This window comes from Molothrus ater, chromosome 2 (genome assembly GCF_012460135.2).
Source record: "Molothrus ater isolate BHLD 08-10-18 breed brown headed cowbird chromosome 2, BPBGC_Mater_1.1, whole genome shotgun sequence".
Classification (NCBI taxonomy): Eukaryota; Metazoa; Chordata; class Aves; order Passeriformes; family Icteridae; genus Molothrus; species Molothrus ater.
In genome coordinates this window covers 74539204-74564047 of record NC_050479.2, presented here as the reverse complement: position 1 = coordinate 74564047, position 24844 = coordinate 74539204, and the positions used below count along the sequence as shown (strand labels likewise).

Genomic DNA, 24844 nt, shown 5'->3' with positions numbered 1-24844 from the left:
CTTGCCATGGTACAAAATGCCCAGTGGCAGCCAGGCAGAGATGAGACATGGGTGAAGAGAAGCCACCTTCCCGGTGCCAGAATGTAATAGGAATCAGAAAAAGGGCAGCACAAACCCACAGATTTCTAACAAGCTCCATACACAGGCCCTCAAACTAACTTTCAGAACAGTCTTTTAATCAGAACTGTGATGAAAAGAAAATACACTCACAGAGCCACAGAATCAATGGGGTTGGAGGGGACCTTTAAAGCCCTTCTAGTCCAACCCTCTTGCAATGAACAGAAACATCTTCAGCTAAATCAGGCTTTTCAATGACCACAAATTTGTGTCTCACAGAGGAGGTGCTGTATCACTCATAACCAAATTCAGCACAACTGGCCCTGTGCACTGGTACATGGAAAGTGACTCTGGACCCAGCATGAAGAGAGTTCTGTGCATCATAGGTCCCAAACCTGCTCTCTAGTTATATTTCCATAAAGCTGTCTAGCTCACCAGTTTCTGCTCTCAGGGACACAAACATGAGCAAGCAACACCATAGCCCCAAGTGAAATCAGTCCCATGAACCACATTTGTGAAGTGCTAAGATCTCCTGAAAAAGTTTGGACTGCACTTTCAGAGTGTCTTGAAGACTATCTGAGGCTGGAGAACAGCACTTTATAAGAACTGATCCTACTCAAGAGAAGTCCAGCTCCCTGTCACAGGGCCTTGGTCACCTTTTGCCAGACTACAAATCACACACCAAAGGTCCTGCTACTGTGTAATTTTTGTAACTGGAGCACAAATGGTAAACAAAATTATGGTGAGTATCCAAACCAGGTTTTAGAGGGTTCCTTCTATCCCATAGTGGATGACCAAGAGTCAAACACTGTAGAATGCTGTGTATGGAAGGTCCCAAAACCAATTAATTTTCAAATGATACCAAGCTCCAAACAGAAATATCCTATATATTTATTTGATTTATTTTTATTTAAATGAAAATGTCTTCTGTAAAGAATAATAGATTGGATTGGGACGAATAAGGAAAATAATAGATTGTCCTTCTCTTGCATGTTACCAGACAGTTGTATGAATTGATTTCTGTTCACTTTATGATTCAAACCCTATTCATTATTCTACTCTTGTCATATCTCTCTTGTTCAATTTGTTACACTTGCTTCATTCTCAAAATATGATCTCAAATGGATGGGCTCTTCAGAAGAATGTCACTTTATGCACTATTTTAATTACTTTTAATTTCTGACTGATTCACATTTTAGCATAGCAGACACTTCAATACTCGGATGAAGAAATCCCATTTAAAATTTTTATTTATCTAAATAGCTATGGGGGAAAAGATTTAAGATTCACAGTTCTGAGTAGGAAAAAAAAGAAAGAAAAGCAATATTGTTTGAGCAACTGTGTACAGATTTACCCCAGTCTAAAAACCTTCAGAAAATTACTTCAGATACAGAACACTAGAAGATTGAGATAGCCTGCCAAAAAAAAAGTGAGTGTATCAGCTGTACTCTAAACAGTAGAAATTCTAATAGTCAAACTGTCAAATTTGAACAATAAGGAACACCTTTTTTATTTAGGAGCTGTTCCTCATAACCAGATTTAATCAAGCCTTCTATCCATTTGCATAATTTCTTCAAAATGCTAGGGATAATGCTTTGCCATTTTCGTATTTTTTTCCTACATTATGAGAATGCTTCTATCAAGTGTGTCTTTACAGTGCTAAATAAGAAATTTTATTTTCAAGAAAGCATTAAATCTCTTTGTTATCTCTTGGCCTTACTGGCAAAATACGACTTTCTTCTGAGACAATGGGAGTGTGCTCACTTTCATGAAATGTGTTTAGTGGGTGGAACCCAAATCCAAAGTCAAAAGCTGTAATAGTGCATACAACTACATCACTTTGGGAGATATCTCCCACTTGTTCTGTTACATATTATTTTTAGCAGGAATGGCTGGCTTTTCTGTTGTGCTTCCTTGCCTCCAATGCCTGAGTTCTTTGCACAATCTGATACAAATCTGCAAACAGAAGACAGACGTCCCCACGCAATGCCTCTTCCCTCTCTCCCGATGCCCTACCAACTTTCTGTTGAATTCTGTGTGTTGAGGACAGAGCACGTTACAGGATGGAACTGAAAACAGGCTGGAACAAAAACAATAGGAAAGAAAGGGTGAAGAGGACTTACTGGTACGTGGTGGGACTGACGTTGATGCGGCGTGGGTGACTTCCTGACTCGAACTTGCTCGCGAGGGTGACGTTGTTCCCAAAGAGGCAATAGCGCGGCATTCTCACACCGACGACGCCGGCCAGCACCGAACCTGAGTGAATGCCTATCCTCATCTGGAAAAACACATGAGATCCACATCAGGCTGCCTCTCCTGTGCCACCAAGGGCAAGGTCATTAGGACTCAGCTACAAGCAACCTTTCAAATAAAGAGTAAACTAAAGAAGAAAGAGTGAAGTGGAAAAAAACCCAGACTCTTCTATTCCTCTAGCTTAGATCAGATGTAGTTAAAAGAAAAAACAAAAAGATTATCACCTTTTCACTAAAACATTTTCTTCTGTGCACATTTGCTGGAGACTGTGACAGTCAAAATAGAGATCATGAACAGAACAGGTTGGGATCATCCAGAGCTACTGCAACAGCAGCCATCTAATTACACAAATAAATACATTACAGAGGTTATTTTTGCCACCACTTCTAGCACAGGCTTTGAAGTAATAGCCAGTTTTTCTCAAACTGGCAGGAAGAGTAGTTAAGTTTTATCTCCTCCATATTTTTCTTCCAAACTCTTCAAGGTCTAAGGTCTCTATCACTTTGTCAGAAAGAGAGATATTGCAGTGGTGAGAATGCTGAAGACTGAGGCACCAATGATTTTAAAGGTAATTGTATCCTCCTCAAAATAAGGAGGAATAAATCCCCAGCAAATTAAAAAACGCATGCGACTATTTCAGCAATCATTCCCTGTAACTATCTGGCAATTGCATAGACCTGTACAGCTCAGAGTCACCATCCACGTTTCCTTCAGAATGAATAATCAGAGATTTATTCTGCATATATTTTAGCTAACAATTGTGTTTGCCAAGAAAATGATTTTTACAGATAGGGAAGTCTTTTTCTCTTGTTAACTTTAAAACAGTTAAAAATTAAAAAGAAGATATTTATATCTTCTGAGGATACTCTTGCTCATAGCAACTGGACTGCTGAAAAACTTAAGGTGAAGGAAATAAATAGCAGCTACTAACAGGGTCTGATGGGGTATGAATGAGTGACTTACCTAACACTGTACTCAATATGGTCCTTTTACTTACTTAATTCACAGTTGTTGCACTGTCCTTTTGTCCATCAGTCCCTATTTATTTAATAAAAAATACATATGGACTCAAATACACATTTAAAAAAAAATCATTGTTACTCCTTTTGTATGTAAAGAAAATGCCAGCATTTGATAACATTGGTGTCCATGAAGTTCTAAGAACATGTGGGACCCCACATTATTTCACTGACTATGATTCTTCCCACATGCCCAAGACTTCCATCATGCAGCTAAGCACTCTTCTAATTTTGTTCCTCTCTTATGTGTCACAGACAATGGGTTCAGAATTATATCTGCTTTACAGTAAACTCCTGCATACTCTAAGGACATGTTCTGCATTTGATACTACTTACAACATTCTCACAGGCAACCTAAAACCCTCAATCTTCACAACAAGACTGTTAATTACAGACTAGGTAGTTTGGTTTGTTCGTTTCTCTCTCCTTCTTTCTTCTTTTTTAAATCTGTGAATAAGAATCACTTTAGTGATTCTTTAAGTTTAAAAGTTCACTTTAATTGAACTTTCAAACCTTTACTATGGTTTGGAAGGCAGACACAGAAATCCTTCAAATCCTCTCTTCCACAGGGCTGGGAAGCATCCAGTAACTTAGTTTGCCTGCTAACATTTGTGCAAATTCATAACACTTGGGTTATTTTGGTCATCTTTTGGAGCAATAAGATTTCCTGCTTTTGCTACAACATACATTTAATACATTTCCATTACCAGTGGAAAAAAGTGCTCCTGCAGTCATGAATTGGGTAAACAGCTGTTCTCCCTGTAAGTGAGGTCAGTACCTGCCCTCAGTGAAAGACTATGGGCAGGAAGTCTTGCTCACACAACAATGAGCATGCTTTCAATAAATAATAAACAACCTATTTACAATGTCTTGTTCTTGTGAGATGGGAGGTGACTTAGTCATTTTGCACACAATTTTAGGAACAGAGCTAATGAAACCCATTTGTTCCTTTGCTACTCTGCATGTTTATTTAAAAATCACAAATTAACTGTGTGCTTGACCTCTTCCACAGTACATGCAATCATGTAAAGGACAGATTGTAACTGTAAGGAAAAGTATTAGCTTTGTTTTCCTCTAAAAACACAGGAATAAGAGTATACATTAGAGTGGATGGAAAATATGACAGTAAAAAACATACTAAGAAAATAAAATTTGCTTTTGCAATATACGCAGTGAAAGCTGAAGTTGTTGGTGGTTGTTTTGTTACTTTCATTCTTTCCTTTTCATTGCTTCCTTTTATATGGCCATATAGTTTTTATTACTCAGTGCTTCAACCCTCATACATGAGGGTTCTTCTGTACTATCTTAAGAGATTTTTAAAAAACACTTGCTCCTACAATGAAAAAGGTAGATACAGTTTCACAAACACAGGTTAAACTGCATAAAGAGAGTCAAAAGCTGAAGTTTTCATTTGTTGGAAGAAAGTTGCTGTAGGCTTTCTCAATAAAACTTAGACATAAATTACAATAAGAATGCCTTACAATAAAGCTCCACATCTGCTTTATTATATAGCTCTCTACAAGAAAAGAGCCTGCAAACACTGATGCTCTTGCCATAAAGTGTGCCTTATTATACCAAGAATAACCAATATATTGGTCCTATAGTACTTTTTAGAGAAATATGTTTACTTAAAAGTGTCTTTTCAAGATTTTACTTCATTTGCAGATTCGTTGTCCTGGTCTTTTCCTCACAGAGTTGAAAACTGTTGTGTTAACAGCTTCAGGCTCTTTTTTACAAAGAAAAAAAAATGTGATCAAATTATTAACAAGAAGGCACTTACTGAGGCACTTCAACCTTTCACATTACCTTTGCAGTAAAGAAAATCTGCCTAGACCACATAACTTAGAACAATACCAACAAGAGTTACACAAATAAAGTTATAGTTCCCAGGCTATATTGTACATGTAGCCCTTATCAGCGCTCTCTCAGAACAGTCACCATTAAATATTAAAAATAGCACAGAAAGTGAAAATGAGGTGACAACATTAGGATGCAATTTTTGTCTATCATAACTCTGTTTATTCCTTTAAATAGATGTGTACTACAAATTATACATTTATTAAAAGTCTTCAATGGAGCATTTTTAATAAAATGCATGGTTTTCATCTGTACCAACTGCTCCTTTGTATGTCCTTAATTATTCGGCTAAAGATAATAGGGAAGTCTTAGCTGAACCAAATTCAGATGCATTATGCACACAAATGGAAAGGTGACTCTTTGGAAACTATCACAAAGAGAAGACAGCTGTGAAAAAAAACAACCAGTAAATACCATTCCTCCAAGAGGTAAGGAACAGTGAAGAGATCCACAAAAGCCAACAACATTTCTAAAGCATTATCCTGGAAGGCACAATGGCAAAACAGACATGAACAGGTGGGAAAAATACTGAGAGAATTGTGAGAGATCTTTTAGATGAAGAGGGACAACTTGAACTGAGTGCAATGAAAAACAAGAAAAAAAGATTAACAGATCTGATCTCTGCAAGAGCTGTGGTAATAGTGAAGTGGAGAAAAGCTGATGAGTCAGAGGTGTAAAAGAAAAGCAGCCTGCATTGATCAATGCAATGTGAGAGGAAAGACGTGGCTATGTGCGAAGCAAAAGAAGTTTCCAAAGCTTGTATTAAGAAAGTAGCAGTATTTGAATATTTCTTACTGGATAAGGCACAAAGAGCAGAAATGTCTAATACCTGAGTGACCAGAAGGATAGTGATTTTGTTTAGTGGAGATAAAGAAGAAGATTCATAAAGAAAGATGAGAAAGATGAGAAGCATCGGTCACCATCTAAAATGACCAGTGGAAATGTGCCAGAAGTGGTATCAGTGAGAGCTGATAGTGCAGACTAGAATGCAAGAGGAAAGTCAAGAACAAACAAGAACAAGGATGAACAACAGAAAAATATTTGTTCTTTTTCTGAATTGAACATTCTGTTACTGAATTCTTCTGATGTCCAAATCTTAAAAAAATGTATGTTACTTCTTTACACCTCCTCATTGCCAAAGCATGATTTTCTTCTTTTATATCTAGAAGAGCTGGGGTTTTTGCTTTGTTTAGTTTTGTTTCTTTTTTATCTGCTATTCAATTTCAATTACTTGCAATTGCCTGAATGCCTTCTTAGGCACGATACTGAAAACTGCACTCTTACATCAAAATAAAGCCCATTCCAACTGAGATGAGAGTAAATGCAACACTGAAAATTCACAATCCATCTAAAATTAACTTTATAGGCAAGTGGCAAAAATATTTTAATAACAGTAAATTAATGCAGTGGCATGCCTGAAGTAAATTTCATCATTGCTAATTTGCTTCTTAATAGCTTTTTCTGTTAATCAGTACTCTCAAAAAAAAAAAAAAAAGAAAAATCCAGTAATTTTCATTATGGTCAGAGCTCTTGAGTTTTTTCTCTTTTGAAACCTTTTTGAAAAATGTATTCTCCTTCCTCTTTCCTTATTTTTCCACATAATTTTCAAGACAAAAATTAGATGCAAGTGGAAAGACAGTCTGAGAAATAGCACTTGTCTACCAAAGAATGTTTTTGAAAACCTCCTCAAATCTAAAATTCTTTGACCAATATATGTTTGCATATTGATAAGCAATAGAATACATTAATATTAATTAGATCACAGAAAAATTGTTCAAACTTAATGATTTCTGAAAGGAAAATTAAGCAGGTTTCAAATAATTCCTCAAGCTTCATATGTACATGGTGCTTTGCAAAAATATTCGCAATTTTCGTTATGGGCTTACAAATCTATTTTAAAAAGCATAATTCACGCTTAATTCAGAAAAAAAGACTAATAGGCAATAGCATGGAAAATTGCATAGGGGTATGACTGTGAAGAATGATTACTGAGCTGAAAAGAAAAGGACTGCAAATATTTTTGCACAGCACCATGTGCATAAGAAGCTTGAGGAATAGTTTAAAATCGGCCTAATTTTCCTTTCAGGAAACATTACAGCTTGAACCATTTTTCTGTGGTCTAATTAATAAAGGGATTGTTGAATAAATTGAAAGTAGGAAGAAGAAGAGTCTGTGGGTACCTTTCTTTTTGTCTTCCAGTAAAGAGTAGTAGATACTAAAACATGCAAGCAGACTTTCCAACTCACACTAAAGGTAACCATATAACCTGTCTTCTCATAAGCGCAGACAAAAAAACATGCTCATTTCCAAAGTTCTCTCTCTGCAACCAGTAACTTTTAGTTCAGGGATTTCCTGAGCCAAAAGAAATTCTTTTTGTAGAGAAAAGGTGTTTGATGTTCTGTTCCTCCTCATATATGAATTACAGTAACATTTCAGCATACATTCTTTCTTCCCACTACACACAAGGAAAGAAGGACCTTAATAAACAGTTCTCACACTCTGAAAAACACACTCCCATGCTAGAAAGAGAAGTCTCAGGTTGTCTCACAGGTTAACTGCATCCAGAAGGACACACAATCCATTTTCTCAGAATTGTCTGCCTTACACAGACACAGATGAAGGAGAGAGGGCAGGCTGGGAAGTAGGTGACACAGCTCGGAAAACAACCATGGGCAGAAGTGATCCCCCACTCAGCCAACCTGGAGCTTTTCAAGCCTCAATAACATGACTGACTGATGGCTGCTCGAGACTTTGTGCTAAGCTGAGCAGAGCTCAGGGCTGGCACAAGGCAGTAGCTGCATGAAAATAGTTCCAGGCACACGGATGGCCCAAGCCAGAAAAGCAATTAAATACAATAGAAAGCATTCTGCTGATCAGAACTTTTGGTCTCAGCCTCAATAATGTACATTGGTATCTGTACAGTAACATTTCTTAGACAAAAGCACTCCTCACTTTCTGGCCTAATATACTGATTGATACTCTGTGTTTCAGTATGGACCTTCTCCCTTCTGTCCTTGAAGTGTCCTTCAGAAAGGACAAAGTCACCTCTTGCATGGTGTCTTAGCTATTAGTCCATGACACAGAGCCAGATTATTCCAAACAGAATCTGCCAAATTCTGTAGGGTGTTTTCTGCTCTAATATTTTCTAGAAGCTTCTACAGCAGCACTATCTGTAAATCCCAACAAATGCCTTACACAGGGAGATTTACTTGCAAAATGTCTCAATGTAAAAGAGACTCTCCAGAGCTCAGAGGTCTAAAATCAGAGCCCCACACTGGTGAGTCAATGTGTCCTTCTGCTCCTTCAGAGGACTGCAGGTTGATAGGACTGACAGCTATGTCCTGACATATGCTTTAGTGTGTGGGTTATCTGTATTCTTAGATAGATTTATAAATATCACAGTGCCTTTCTGGAAAGGGACATATGACAGTACAGCTCACTACAGAATTGTTGCCAAGGAACAGACCTGCTCAGAGGAAAATTTAGATCACTTGAATTTCACAAGGTGTTCTACAGAACTAAACTACAGGATAATACATTCCCCTTCCTCCACCCCCCCCCCCCATTTGAACATCATTTGCAGAAATAAACACTTAACTTCTTTTCCAATCAGAATTTCCTAGATTTTTTACTCAAAGAATTATTCAACCCATCTGAAGCTAAATACACAGCAAATTACACAAGGACAATGAAAAATAAAGTCATAAACTAATAAAGAGTGAATGTCTTGGGATCAATAAATCCATTTTAAGTAATTATTGGGTAAGGCAATCATGTGGTTTGTGCAAAAAAGATGCAATTAAATTATAACCAATGTGATGCACTTTGCATATGTACATCCCTGGGCTATGGTCTTGGCATACAGTCACTTCTACTGAATGTGGGAAAGGAGCTATGAATCATTTCTACATAAAGAAGACCCAGACTTGAAGGATGAAATTAGTTCTCTCTTTCCCTTGAAGTTCTTCTGCCATGATCTAAACTAGCTCTGCTTTGAATAGTGGTTGGATTAGTTAACCTCCAGAGGCTCCTTGCAGTTTCCTTTATTTCACAACTCTGTATTTCATAACCTGTGTTGAAAAATTATACACCTGTGAGTCTCCATCAGCAGTATGAGGTAGAATTAAATGAGGTAAAAACAAAAATGAAGACTCAGACTGGTTTTGGGAGCTCATTAGTTCTAGCATCAAAGGAAAATTTACACTGGGGCAAGTTATTTTTGAGCCAAATGGGATCATGTGAATTCAGTATGGCACTGCTCAGTGTCTAGGTTAGAAGAGGATTTGGGTCATCTGTAAGGAAACTTCTGATCTGAAATTATTTACTGGAGGGGGTTTTGAGTGAAGAGGTGGGTGTTAAATGACGTAAATGAGAATTTTCAGAGCTGCTAAACAGAAAAATAAAACCTGTATCCTTCCCCTACTGTTCCAAAGAAAAAACATTGAAGTTAATGTGCTTTTTCATGAGCTGCTTCTCACTCACCAATAAAACATTGCATTTCATTGTTGATGGGGCATTTAATCAAAACCACCTTTTATTGTTTTCTTTAAATAGTAATTTCCACAGTAGGAATTTAATTACTATGTGAACTTGTGTGTGCAGGCACTTAAAAAAGAGCTAATCATTCACACAAGCCCACATAGCAGTGGAGGATTTTTCCCAGCCTCCCCACCACTGACACCCAAAAAAGAAAAATATTCATCAGAAAGTTCTCTTTGATCCCTCGTGTAGGAGGACATCTTTGTCTCACAGTGCCATCATATGACATATGCTGAATGGATTGGGTGATACTTTAACAAGAATAAATGACACATGCTCAAAATATTTAAAGGAACAAAAACACTCTATTAAAAAAAAAAAGTTTGACCTAAGTGTTTTAACCTCAAGAATCAACATTTGATACTTTTCTTAATTTAGTAATTTAAGGTAAATTTCACCTAATTGCAGCAACCTAGAAGTTAGCCAGCCTCATTTAAGTTAGGTTTTTAGACTCCTGCTTAACACAGGAGGTAAATAACCTCAGGGCTGCAATTCTTCCTATTTTAAAATTGGCACACAGGAGAGGCTGAATCACCCACTCTTGAACCTGTCTTAATTCTCCTGGTGGAACAGAGAGGGACATTTAATTTTAAGTTTAACCTGGACACCTCATAAACAGACAGCTGAAGAAAGGTGAGATGAATTCAACTCTCAGCCTGGCAAAGTTGACACACTTTTACCTCTATGTAAAATGAGCTACACTCTTGTGCATAAATCATCAAAAATACTGGTGTTGATGGATGGGACCCCATCAGAACATCATTCTATTTGTAGAACTGCAGAAATTTCTTCAGATGTTTTAATGTAATGGTCTTTGAATCTAGCCTGCAATCTTTGAAATGACCTTTCAGTGGCAGAGTCACGCTTCATCTTTTGACCACAGTACATGTTCTTATACATCAATGAAAGCCAGATTGATCTGCTTTGGGAAGAGCTTGGAACCAATCAACAAGGATCATAGCAACTTCCTAATAGCACCACTGATCTGTAACAATCTTACAGTTTTACTGCTAGAAGCAACCTTATCTAGCCTCTACAATGGCTCCCACACTATTAATGAAATTTAATTGTTGCCCATATCATTTAAACCCCTACCACCACAAGGTATGTTGATACTTTTTGCACAAAGAGGAGATACATTTTAAGCCTGTAGTTTCTACTGGATGCCCCAGCTTCTTGCAATCAGCACCAAGGCAGATACAATCAAAATAAAAAATTGTTAAACTCCCTGCTCCATATGGACACAGTAGACACGATTAAAAAAAAAAAAACAAAAAAAAAACCCAAAAAAAAACCAAAAAAAAAAACAGTGGGTGAGGTTTTAAAAATGTATCTTTTCTTAAGTTGGGAAAAGCAGACAGACTGCTTCCTTCAGCACTTCTCAGTCTAACAATCATTTATGTTGGAAAAGACCTCTCAGATTGTTGAGTACAACCAGCCTTTGGCTGATCACCACCTTGTCAACTAGACCATAGACTAAGTGCCACATCCAGTCATTTCTTGAACAATTTAATTGGCTGTATTGTCTGTTAGACTGAGAAGTGTGTGATTCTGTGACTGTGATATAGACAAATACCTGAAAAAAGCCAATTTATTGATTTTTTTGAAACAGTAAATCAAGAAATGACCACATGAAAGATAAAAGGCTAAGGGAACACCAAGCTTTGTATAAAGACTGTGTAGAATTGCAGGCTTTAATAGCTAAAAAATAGTTTGCTTCTTTGTGAAGAAACTTAAAGCACTGCTACCATCACAGAGACTTAAATACTAACTGCAAATACTAAATGAATACTAATGTGCAACATCACAACTTGTTCTCATGCTCAAGTCAAAAATAAATATAAATCTGCCTGTAAAGTAAAGAAAGTTTCCATATGACAGCTGGGACATACAGATATTTTATACCTTATAGGTTCCAATGTTTGAAGAGCTCACTGTATTAGATAATCATTAGCACCTTACTCTAAAATGATAATGCTGCTGTGTTCCTTTGCTTGTTCACCAGTTTGATTTTAAGAACTGCAATTTCTATAGACTGAACACAAGACAATGTAAGATAATGATTTTTGCAAAATTTACCCAACTCTTATGCCAGGAGCAAACCTCCACAGCTGGCAGTGGAGGTTGCATACAAAGGGAAATGAGGCTCTGTGACTGCACAGATCTATAAACAAGGGACTAAAAGACTTCACCTTGGCTATAATTGGGAAGGGGTTTATTAATACTCCTTATTGGCCTTTGTACTTCACCATCACAAAGCTGCAGATCTTTGCAGCGAAAGTGAAATTCCTCCTCAGTGAGTTCAAAATACACATTCACATAAAATGATTTTTCTGAAGTCTTTCAGACAGCAAATCCGGACAGTTGTGAATAACTTCTTCATACAACAAAGGGAATTAGCACAAAGAGAAAGGCAGCTGGTTTGCACTGAACTGAGGATTTTAGCAAATTATCTAAGCATTTAGTGAGTCTTCTGATTCCTGTATAGACAGCATTTCAGCAAGTCAGTCAAATTTTCTCGACACTACAAAACAAATCATAACAAAAGCTAGGATCAGAACTCAAGAGTATTCTGTACAGCTTTGTTACCTTCACTGAAAATCTAAGTTTAAAAAAGGACATTTGTAAATAAAATGGTTAATGAAATTAATGAAAAATCACTCTGCAACTCATAAAAAATGTAACATTTTCTATTCCTAGATTTAAGGTGGAAATCTACAAGCAATATCTGATTGTTATTCAACATCAGACGAACCATGAATAGGAATTAGATACTATTTCACTGTTGGTTTAAATTGCTTCAGAGAAAATTCTTAACTGCACTACAATCTAAAGAAGACAAATCAGGATAAATTTGAATTTCTGGTGTTTTCATGACTAGAAAGATTTTGATCTTATTTTCAAAAAATTAGCAAATGAATGCCTGATGATGTCAAGAATATGACAAAACCCAAACAAAGACTAATTGCTCTCAGATGAAGGTGAATCACTTATGGGAAGGAAAGATTTCAATGTTCAGTCTAATGACTTTCCTTCATTTCATTCAATGATCTCTCCCACTGTGTCTAACACTCATCCCTCTCTCAGAGACACACTGACAAAGAACAAAGCATGGCAACACATGCAGTTGTTTTTGGCTTGTAATTTCTATAAAAAATAGCAATCTTAATGCATATATTATAATAATTCCTTTTCTGTAGGTTATGCATTTTGCAATTGCAAAAATTTAAACATTAATATGCATAGCCAAGATTATCTCTGCCCATCTTCACCAGTTTTTATCAATTAATTTCTATTTCTATAATCCACGAATATACAGAAAAAAATTTAAGCATACTTACGCTATTATTTGTGTGAGTAAGACCAGAAAAAAAAGCCAGAGACTTTAAATCTCAATTATCCTTGCATGTTCTTTTGAAAACATAAAACTAATCTAGTTTGGGAGGTAGTAGGAGATGGTAGCATGGCATATCTATAACTTCCTTGTTTGCCACTGCTCTCCAGCCAACCTTTAATGACACTAACTGGGTGCATTTGGCTGCTGAGGGGCACAGACCCCCAGCCCTGGATTTTGCTTATCCAGCATTCTCATTGCTTGCTTCTTTTCTGCTGTTACTCCCAACTGATTATGCTTTATTTGAAACCTTTCCAGTCAAATTCTTCAACCAAGAAGTGGGCGAAGAATCTCTCTTGGTGCAACCTTTTCTGACAAGTCCCTTAGCTCTAAGTCTCGTTCTTTACTCCTTTCCTCCCAAATGATGCAAGATGTGTTTTCATTAAAAAGAATTCCTTTACATTTTGGTGCCTTGTTCTTTATCAGTGTTTCTGAGAGCAAGACGACTGTGAATATTAAATCATGAAAATTTGACAATTTTTATTTGTTTTTAACATGAGTTGAAATTTGTGGATAAATGAAATAAAGTAGATGAAATCTCACTCATAGTTGTGTGTAATAAACAAAATTCAGCATAACCTATTTTTATTTATTGTATTTGTTAATGATCTGCAATAAACAACACACAATGCAAGTAAATGGATCCTGCAAACTGAATGCATCTAGAAATATACTCTGAATTAAATATACACAATTTAAGAGAGAAAGCTGGGAAATTCTGAGTGAAGATCAAAATGAATTTGAGATAGCCTGCAATCTTATCACATGAAAGAAGTAATCTGGGGTTATGAACATCATCTGACACCTATAGTTCCTTCCTACATAATTCTAGTCAACCACACTAAACCTATTAAAAGTTAAAACCTAGGTACTGTCAACAGCTGTGATTTCTGAAAAGATCAAGAATCTCTTCAGAAAGGATTTAATTAGAGGGAAACTAAAAATCCATAAATGCTTACAGCTTGGCTAATTATTCCTCAATAGGGGAAGCGTGATAATCATCTACCAGTATGCGCAAGATGTTCATATCAAAGAGGGATGTATGGGGACACAACTAGAAATAATACAATTGAAATGAAGTCATAGCGAATATCCAGCTTATCTAGGCCTATATAGACTGTACTGTATGACAGTGACAAGTTTTTGAGGTAAATGTGCTAAAAGTTACATCATTTCATTATGGCACTACTGAAACACTGGAAAGCACATTGTGAGGATGTTGACAGGAAGATGGACAGCATGTATTAACATATGTGTGTCTTTTTTAACTCTAACATCATACTGCATTGAAGGACAACTAATTAAAAAGTGGTGTTACATTCGAGGGTTTCAAATGACAGCTGCAAAGTCTGTTTTCCTGTCATCCTTAAGAACAGATGGGGTGGGAGAAATATTTTTTAATGTTCTGAAACCACTTAAAAAAACCAGAATTTTGAATTTCAGCTCAAAGAGAAATTGTGTACCTTCGTTCACACTGTCTTTAGAATTTTACTAAAACTAAAAAAAATGTTGACAGCAGCAGTGTTGAACCAATTTTACTCATGCTATAAACTCAGATATTTAATGTCCTTTCTGTAATAATCATACGATGATCAATGTCAACAACATACTTTGCAGTAACAAGCACACCCATGAATAGCAAAACAGTGCAAGCTTGACAGAAAACATTTGTTTTAGAAAAATAAAGTTTTAGACAGTCATCCTTTCATGATGAACTCTCAGTTCTGTTACTACACTGCAATCATATCTAGTCATGTTATTTTGGCATTGGTCTGCTCCTCATCACAGACGATCACAGCTAAGCTTCCTGTGGATAACTAACAAAACAAACCCTTTCACAGGAAATACTTTGGCAGCTGCACATTCAGCCTCCATGTGATGACAGGAAGAATCACCTCGCTAAAGGGCAGCAAACTCCAAAGTACAACATAGTGGTTGTGCTTTTATACCATTCTAGGTGGTTTTGAAGCACCTGCCCCAACTGCCCCTATTTACTTTACCTTGCTTCACTTCACAAAATGGTTTGTTCTGCATAAACTAGAACCCTGTTAAGGGAAACTAAAGCAGTAGCTCTTCTCAAGATGTACACCAAAGTTAAGACAAACTTTTACAGGCATATCAGTTTGTAAATCAACATTTGATCTTTCAGATCTATGGAGGCATTTTGTATGGTAGAGACATTTAGTATGAGGAACAAAATCAAGTAAAAATCTCAAAAACATTAAGTATAGATGCAAGGGCCTCAGCTCTTGAGCAATGAAAACTCTTTTCCTTTTCTCTGAAATAAATAAAATAATTTCTCTAGAAATAAATAGAAGCTTTCTTCAAATCAAAAACTATCCAAATTCATGCAGCTGAACTTAATAAGCAAATTAACTCCATTAATCCATCAATCCTTTTCTGTTGCAGTGATCTACTTGAAGAGCTGGCGCACTTATTGTGTCATGAGTGACAGTGGCAACAGCAAAACTAACTACTTTCCATTGACCTTTCAAGCCTGTGATCATGAATTTAAAAATTTAGGTGCTAAAATTCTAATCAGTAACTGACATTCTATAACAATAAATATATTACTAAGTAAAAAAGTTATGGGTCTCTTAGAAATGTTCTAAGGACTGAAATGTATCTTTTAATTAGAGCGCTAAGGCTCATGAAATTAAGAGATTCACTTACATAAAAATGCTGTAGATGATCCTTGAATGAAATTAGTCAAAACATATTTAAGATTTCTCATTGCAAAAGTGTTTAAATCCCAGAAGCTTCCCACATTAAGGGTTTGGCTTCATATACTTCAAAGCTGTAGCATGTTAAATTCCAATTAATTCATAAAAGGTAGGCAGTGTGTGTACAAAAGATATTTGCAACAAAAGACTGCATTATGGTGTGTCTCAAAGCTCATTATAAAGCAGCTACTACGGTGGACTGTGTCTGATAAATCACCACAATTTTTCTTCATTTAGTGTTACTTAGAAATTGATCTTGGTTTGTAAGCAAATTCAGAGAATCCTAATTTACCTCCAGTAATCCCCATGGAAAGATGAATAATGTTCAGACTACACTTTCCACAGACACCATTCCCTATTGTAGAATTGTGGGAAGAGTAATGAAAACTCTTTTCCTTTTCTCTGAAATAAATAAATTAATTTCTATAGAAATAAATAGAAGCTTTCTTCAAATCAAAAACTATCCAAATTCATGCAGCTGAACTTAATAAGCAAATTTGAGCAAACAGAAGAAGATCTCCTTTAAAGTGTGCATTTTATTAATGTCTGTCTAAATCATAGAACAATGTATCTCAACAGACATGCAGATTTTTTTACAAATTATGCTTATGTGTGAAGAGCCTGCTAACAAGGAAGTACACTTCCACATTAATCACAAGGAAATGTTGCCAAGCAAACACGATTTCTTTGTATCTCTAATTTCTGCCACACTGAGAAAGGCTATTTTTAAATTTTAATACCTTTAAAGCTATTACCTGCACTGCACATTTCAGTGAGGAACACAGACTCCAAGCTGTGCTAAGATAAGCTTGTTCAGACCTGACTCAATGTAGCCATAGAATCACAGCACTGCTGCTGGGTCAGTCCAAGGAGGACTGTCCTGACACAACCCATGTCAGTGCTCAACACCCATAAAACATTGTCAGAACATGGCAAATGAAGAGTAATAGCTTTCTAGCCTTCCTTGCTTCCAACCAGCTCTGAGTCTTCTGAGGTAACAATACATCACCTTCTGCTGAGTTCCACTTTCTGTGATGCCCTCATTAGATTGTTATGGCTGCTCAAACTAACTGGAGCAAACCAGAACAGATAACTGATATTTTCCTGTCCCTGAGTTCCAGCATATTTCTGGTCATCTTTCTTTGCAGCAGATTTTTCAAAGCTATGCACCGAGTGGACTCCTCGAATGCTCACGGGACTGAAGGGAGGCTTTGTTGTAACCTTTGTTCAGGCACTAATTGATGGCAGCTTACTTGACTGCATCTCCTCTTTCCTTGCTCTGCCCTCCTGGCTGTAAAAATGAGGTAATGATAAACCCAACCTCTAACTCCACAGTAAGAGTCCCTTTTTCCCTCTACATAGCCTTGATTTTATTTAAATGAAGCAATTCATTACACAATTAGCATGAATTTTTAAATATTTTTCAGAAGAATGGAATCAGTTCTGCTCAACCTGGAGACATCTGAAAGCCTTCCCCAAAAATGATTTCTAAAACTAAACCGTTTTGAAAATGTGCCATTTCTGTGGGGGTCACAAGTGTTGCTTCTGACATCACCTCAGTGCAGTCCTAGAGAGTTTAAAACAGAAGGTAGCATCAAAGCACATGATTTAGCTCCCTGCTTTTCCACCCAGTTAGCCCTGTGCTGACACCCACAGCTGACAGCATGCTGCAGCAGATCTGCATTACACACAGAACAGTGTTCAAACCTTGTTAGTGAACCCTCACTGACTCAAAAGGTGCCTTGAAAAGGATTTGGGTCAAAGGCAGTGTAGGACAACAGAGGGCAATGCAAGCTGGTGAGTGTACAGTATGCTGTGGGATGCTTAGGATGCCTGGGTTTAAGGAGAACAGCAATTGGGAAGAGAAGAGGGACCTGTGGCAGTTAAGGCTGTGACACAAGATAAAACACAGGTCTTGCCCAAGGCATTCATGGCAAGGACAACAGTACATGTTCATCCATACTAAGCCACAGTGATCCTAAATGTTGTAACTACCAAGTCCTAAAGGCCATAATTAATATGTCTGAGCATAACCTCACAGAGCAAAAGAGAATCTCACTTATAGAAAATGACTTAAAAGCAAAATTCAAGGCAAGAAAAAATTAATGGGAGAGGAGGAGCGTGGAGCAAGGGGACCAGTGACAGTCAAGGTTTGGGATGCTAAGCCCAGAGTGAAACATGGCAGTAACAGAAAAATATGCACATCTGTTTTTCATGCAATAGTTAGAATTCCAGATGTGTCACAGTATCCATGGGAAAACTGCAATTCCTCCAATAGCACTGGGCTATAAAGGTATCAATTCCTGTTAACCCAAACTAATGAGAGACCACAAGTCATGCTGTCATTTTGGAACCTTTCCAACTAAATTGCCAATATGCTCAGGAAGTAGTTGCATCTGGATTATTCATAACACTGTCATGAGAGTCTAAGACACATCAGGAGATGGACTTAGCAATGTTTGCAAAAAGTGAATGCTTTACAGAGGGTTATATGCCCTCTTTGTATGTATTCACATATGCATGGACACACATCCTACTGAGGAAGCCACAATTCCAGTCAAGACTTGCTCTTTGCTGGTGTTCTTGGAAAGGAAGCAACAGAAAAACTGGTATTACAGGCCTCTCAGAAAATTCCACAAATTTCAGTGCTTTCTACAGCCTGTAAACTTGCTATTCAGTTCCTATAAATGCAGATTTGCTGTTCAGAGTTGTTTTTCCTATTGGCTTTTTGTTCATTTTCCATTTCTGTGGAGGAGAGAAGGAATGTTTACACAGAAGAACTTTCAGGAAGCCATCAGGGTTCCATATTGCTTTCTGATCTCCAGAAGACCAAACTAAAAGCAGTCATCTGGTGCAATCAGAGGCATTTACAACGTAAATTTTTGGGATTCAGATGCCCACTAAGCATATAAGAGATTCTAAAACATGCATTTATTTCTCACTTTCCAATTTCTAAAAAGACTTTTTGATTCCTCTTGCAATACATTGTTTAAAGCTTAGATTTCATTTTAATATTAGTGTTATGTGGGCTGTGCATTGATGATTCTTGCTGTTAGGGTTAGCAAGAAAAATATTCAATTTCGTACACATTGCACTTCTTAAACATCTTTTCTGAGAAACAAAACTGAAATGACAAAACAATGACAGGCTCAAGAACAGCCATTACTCTATTTGGGGCTTAATGGCACTCCCTCATATGGGGTGTGGGATATTTACCTTTTCCTAATGTAAGCTATACAGGCTAAGCTTGGTTTTCCCCACTCCCCTTAAACACTGGCTACTCCTAATAACATTTTCTCTTACCAGAAATCTTAATCTATTTTAAAAACCCATAAAGGAATGTGTTTACAATAAATCTTGGTTTCATATGAGCAAAATATTCCACCAAAAACAAATGAAAAAAAGAAACCCCAGATGGCTATTATTACAGAACTGTCAAAACCAGCAACAAGCATGACATACACCTACCTCACACTTCTAGGTGAAGGGAAGTGGACCCTCTACCACTATCCAGGATGCAAGGCTTAGCCCCACTGAAAACCAGACGGGAAACTCTGGACTGTCTTATAGATTGCTGTTTGTAGACTGTGGCTCCCTAAATTTGTGAAGACATAACAGGAGAGACAGCTCTACTGTGGGAACAGCCTTCCTCCATTCTGCAAAAGGTACATTTGCAAACAATCCCACTGATTCTGAATGGCTGTTCATTTCTTTTTAGTCATCAACAGTCAGACTAAAAAACTTATTCAATGTGTTCACAAGGGAACAGATCTTAGCAAAATTAATCTCATCTCCTGTAAACAAAAGCCTTCGTGTGTGAACAAGAGTAGGCTTCATTATTTAGCTATTTGCCATTCATTCTCATGCCTCTAAAGCTTTTCTTCTGTCCAGACAGCAGAACATCATATAATTTAGGTATCCAATATACACAATGCAACAAATGGCAAACATCAAGGAAGAGCTCATGAAAAACAAAAAGGCTAAGAATTCTTTGGCAAATGCTCAAAAGTAATGAAAGCTCTGAGAACAGAAGAAGAATGTTATAGTGTCCTCAATATTTTTATGACTAGCAATTTCATAAGCTTCCTATGAGTCTGCTGAGGAGGAAATGGGAATGTATAAACAAACCACAAGGACATGGTCTAGTGGTGACTTGGCAGTGCTGTGATAATGGTTGGACTTGATGATCTTAAAGGTCTTTCCCTACCTAAAGAATTCCATAATTCCATGATTCTATTCTATAAAAATCTGTAGGGTAACCACACTGAAATAGCTGCCATGATCTCAATCACAGCAGACAGAATTTTTGTAGCTTTTGTTATCTGAGCTATCCTAGCTATTAAATATGTCATTCCTTCAGAAACAGGAGTTGACATTTAGCTGCAGAGATCTGTGACTAGGAACAGGCAATAAATTAGATAAGAATGTAAGAACAACTGTACTGAATCAGACCAAAAGAGCATCTAGTGCAGTAGTGTGGCCTTGGAGGCAGACATAACAGAGAGCCCAGTATGCAATGGATGGTACCCTGGAGACCAATGGGGTTAAATGAAGGACTCACTGAAGCCTTTGAAAGTTTTTTTACTAGTTATGATAGAGAAAAGGTTCCAGGGAGTGCTAAACAGGATGCAATTGTGCTTTTTTCTCATTGAAGTTTAAGAAAAGTGAGACTGTAAATTTGAACATCAAATAATTTTCTAAGAGATGTGAAGTTTTGTGATAAACGCATGCAGAAATAAACCCTTCTAAGTTTGAACTCTATGTCGTCTTTAATTTTACCTTTGAAAAAGTCATTATTCAAAGTGAAAGAAGACTAATATTTTGGAGTTAAAAATAATGAAACAGTCAGTCTGCATCTTACAAAAATACTTTGTCCATGCTAAAATTAGCATGTAATGAAATTAAATTAATTAGTGTTTCAGAGTTTATATAGGAAAAGGGTCACCAATTTTCATGTTGTCTTGGTGAATATAAGCTAAGAATAACCACTATGAGCAAATTCTTGAAGACAAATAGATTTGTAACATAGAGAAGAAACTGTTCATTCTTCTATATTTTTATCCCTTTCAGTATCTGTGAACTGAAATGACAGCTTCTCCTCAGAAAATCCAAGTCTGAACAAAGGCAGCTAAATGCAAAAGATTTTCTACTCAAATAAAAGGACCTGAGTTCAGCTCCCAAAGCACTTACATTTACAAATGTGTAGTTAGCTAAACCAGGTTTGAAATTATCCATAAACACTGGACCATATTTGATTAAATAAATAGGCATTTTGGTCAAAAAGACATCTGAACAATGAAGCTCTTCTCTAAGTTCAAGCAATCAGTGTGCTGTGAGATGATCACATTTTCAAAACATTATAAGTAAGCAAGATGGAAAAACATACACAGATACAAACTGAAATAACAAATAGAAGATCAAAGTCCTATAACCAGGGACTATAAATACAAATTTTTGAGTGTACTATCTACTTTAAAGTTTGGAGTGTATAGTGGTTCTCATTGTCCTACTTGAAATGCCCCCAGATGCCTGATTTTCAGACCACAAAGCTCAATTATTTTCTGACTATCATAACACCTTGAGATCATAGCATTTATTAAAAATACTCACAGAAATACTTATTGAAATAAGTGAAAGGGAATAAGGGAAATATATGTGTCGTTTCATATATTTCTCATCACTGTCATAGATCAGTCAAGGAAAAAAAAGACTTCTTCAATTTAAGGTTTTGTAAGAGTCTGCTTCTTTTAAGTAAATCATATTGATGTTCCCAAAGGAAATAATAACTCTAATTCTGCAAAGTGTTGTTTGTGGCTACAGAGTGGGTGCCACTATGCAGAAATGACAGTAGTAAAGCAGTAACAACAGCAGTTAGTTCCTATCCCAACAAACTGTATGGCAGTTTAAAAAAATCTCCCTATTTTTAGGGCTCTTTTTCTTCTGGTAAAGGTTTTTACTTTTTTTTTCATCCAATTTTTAAAATGCAGCACAAATGGACCTACTACTACAAAGTAAGTTGTCACAGAAAGAAAAACAGGTATTCTAAAGAGAGATGATAGAAAAGATAAATTTTCAGAAAGGCACATAGGTATTTAAAGTCCCCATCAGTCGAGGTTTTCAAGCTGTCTTTGGACAGGGTGGTCAATAATGTCATCTGGGCACAAACAGCTGGACCAGCTGATCTTCTGAAACCCTTTCCAACCTTAAAAGTTGTTCTATGATTTTGTGATTTTTGATAGCTTTGTTATAATCAGTTTTTGTCATTTTAGATATTAAAATAATGGTGAAGGAACTGGAATATTTAGCTAAATTTCAAGAAATATCTTACTCATCTAGGAAAACTATATCTCAGCAAGAAATTATCCAGAGCATTTGCTTTATGGCATGGAGATGTTGCAGGAGGGTAAAATGAGATCTCAGAAATACATCTCTTCTGATCTTCCTAAGGGTTGATTCTTTTCCTGGAATTATGCCCCAAAGCTAGACAAAAATCAGGTTTTCCTTCAGGATAATTATCACTTTGACCCCTCCAAGTTCTGCCAGGTGGAGAAATCCTTGTACATTCTAATCCACGTTTCCTTATACCACTTTCTCCTTTCTTTTTATTGCTGCAATCAAATAGGTCACATGGTAGGACTCAACATTCTCAGATTATTTGTGCCTTGTCCCTCCTCCTCCATTCAAAACTAATGCTTTTGTCTCTCCTCTCCTCTCTCTTTAAAATACTAAAGCAAAACCAAAATCCAATATAAATATGGAGATTTTTATGCTAAAAAAAAGTTCAAATTATTCAACATAAAGTCTCTGAAGAGAATGATTTGCATTGAATGACTTTTACCCTAGTTTAGATTTAAAGGAAGTATTTGAACAGAAAAGGCTGTCACAAATCCTGTGGAAGTATTGGCATTTTTTCCAAAACCACTCCATGTCTCATATGAAAGGAAGCTGACATACCATGAAACATTTAGTTTATGGATTTATTTATGACAGGAAATGCATTCTTCCTTAGGGAACTAAACTATTCTGAAACTGTTGAACAATGTTGCTGAACTTGTCAGCTCCAAACAGAAGGCCAAGTAAAATCCTCCAGCATCCAGCCCTCATCTGAACTGTTCACTCAAATATAGCACAGTGCAATGACTCACTGTTTAGCTCAGAATAATGACAACAGTTATGCCATAGGGTTTTTTAACTGGTGCTTAAAACTGTAGACTTTGACTTTTCCTCCCTGAACTGTGCATGTTGGAGAGAATGGGGAAAGCCAAGTACTGCCATTAACGAATGCACTTTCTTCTTCTTTAGCTTGCAGAGCAGATGCTGCCAGTTGCTCCTAAAATTACTGTAACTGTGGATGCATAAAGGTTAACATTTCTACAGGATTACCCAGTGGGGCTGACAAAGACACTGATTTCCATGAGGCAGCCCACAAGCAGCTCCTCTGGGACTCAGGGCAAGGCTCTGCTTGTAATCCAGGGTAAGGAAAGAGAAGGACAACCAAGGTGTTCTTCCTTGCAACATGAAAAAGCTTTGCCTCTTTCTACCAGTGAGATAATCCTCACAGAAAAATTGCATTAAAGGGACAAGAGAACTAATAGGTTATGGAGAGGAGAACAACGCCCTTCAAATGTGTAACAGAAGTCATACAGTATGAAACGCTGCAGGCAGCTCAATCTTTTTTTTCTTTTTGTATTTCTAGCTGCACTTTATACAAAACTACTCATGCAGTAGCAGACAAGGAAGAGGGGAGAAGGTGTAGATGGGACAAGGCTCTTTTTGAATCTTTTTCTCCAAGCTGCATCTGGATGAAAGGAGGAGCTAAGTTAGCATTGTCATCTAGCCGACAGATGCCCAAGCTGCATTATCCAGGAGGATGTGTTACTTTTGCACACTGTAAGGCTACAGCAGGTATAACACCATCTCTTTCTTCTAGGGGAGGGTCAGGATGAAGTAGATTTGCCCTATTCACTGCCAAAACAAAGTTTATGGTACACTGTGACTTTAGATAAAGAAAAGCATTTGGATTAGGTGACTAAACTGTTGGGACCCTTGGAAGAGACAGAAACTGGGTATCGAGTGATTTACTGGTAGTTCCAAAGCAACACATTGTCCAGTTTAGAAAAGAGAATGTAACATAACTGAGATTCCAACAGTAAATAAATATCACCAGCACTGGACAGAACAGGCTTCCTTATTTTCAAGCAGGCAGACCACAAAGCAGGTGCTGACAGCTCAGTCACTGAAGGGAGAGGCAGATGCTCGAGCAATGCAGCACAGGGCAGCAGCTGCCTGACAGCATCTCAGCAGCTGGAAACAGACACTGAGGTAGCAGCCACCTCTGCAGCCACCTCTATAGCCAGGGCATGGCATTTTCATCTCTGCATCTCCCTCTGAGGCCTCTGGGATCACCTGTGCCTATTAACCCAGTGAGGCAGCAATTCAAGGCTAGCATTTTCTGGTCATGCTTACTGCATAAAAGCCAATCAAGCACTATTTTTATGCATAGTCTGTGCTGTTTCTCAGTGTATTACTGCTTATCTTCTGTGAGTCCTTGCAGGTTTGTGTATTTTCATATCACTACTTTTTTCAACTTTTGTGTAATGTTTTGCATCTCTTCTCCATCTCAGGAGATAAGAAAAAATACTCTTGCTGTATAGTGGAAACCAGACCTTTTAATTTTTATTTGACAGGAAACATAATGGAAGAAGATAACATATATTTAGGACTTAGGAGAAATAAAAATTCAGCTCTCTGCTACCCTAGATTCCCTAGCCCAATTCTTTAAATATTCATTAATTATTTCAAATTTTATATCTCTATTATATATAAACATATAACATCATTGTACATGCTGCAATTCTAAATTTAGATTTTTGTCTATTCTTCCCTTCATAACGATGCAACAATATCAACCTTTTGAAATGCTGTATGCAGCACAGATTTAATTATTTATTCACCTGGAGGGTTGCGTTTCTATTGTTACTATTGCTTGGTTTTGTCTGAAT

At 37.0% G+C, this 24844-nt stretch overlaps 1 protein-coding gene across 2 annotated transcripts in view; it reads right to left on the bottom strand.

Annotated features, from left to right (window-relative positions):
- The window catches only part of GUCY1A2 (guanylate cyclase 1 soluble subunit alpha 2), a 151977-nt gene that overhangs the window by 26367 nt on the left and 100766 nt on the right, over positions 1 to 24844 (bottom strand). The window contains exons 7-8 of one of the 2 annotated variants that reach the window (XM_036392824.1): positions 2181 to 2335; positions 1662 to 2090 (exon numbers count right to left, since the gene is read on the bottom strand). In XM_036392824.1, coding sequence (XP_036248717.1) covers positions 1937 to 2090; positions 2181 to 2335 — 309 coding nt within the window. In that variant the 3' untranslated portion in view covers positions 1662 to 1936. Of the gene's footprint in view, positions 1 to 1661; positions 2091 to 2180; positions 2336 to 24844 lie in introns of those variants that run through there. The other variant, XM_036392816.2, reaches the window with a different exon arrangement.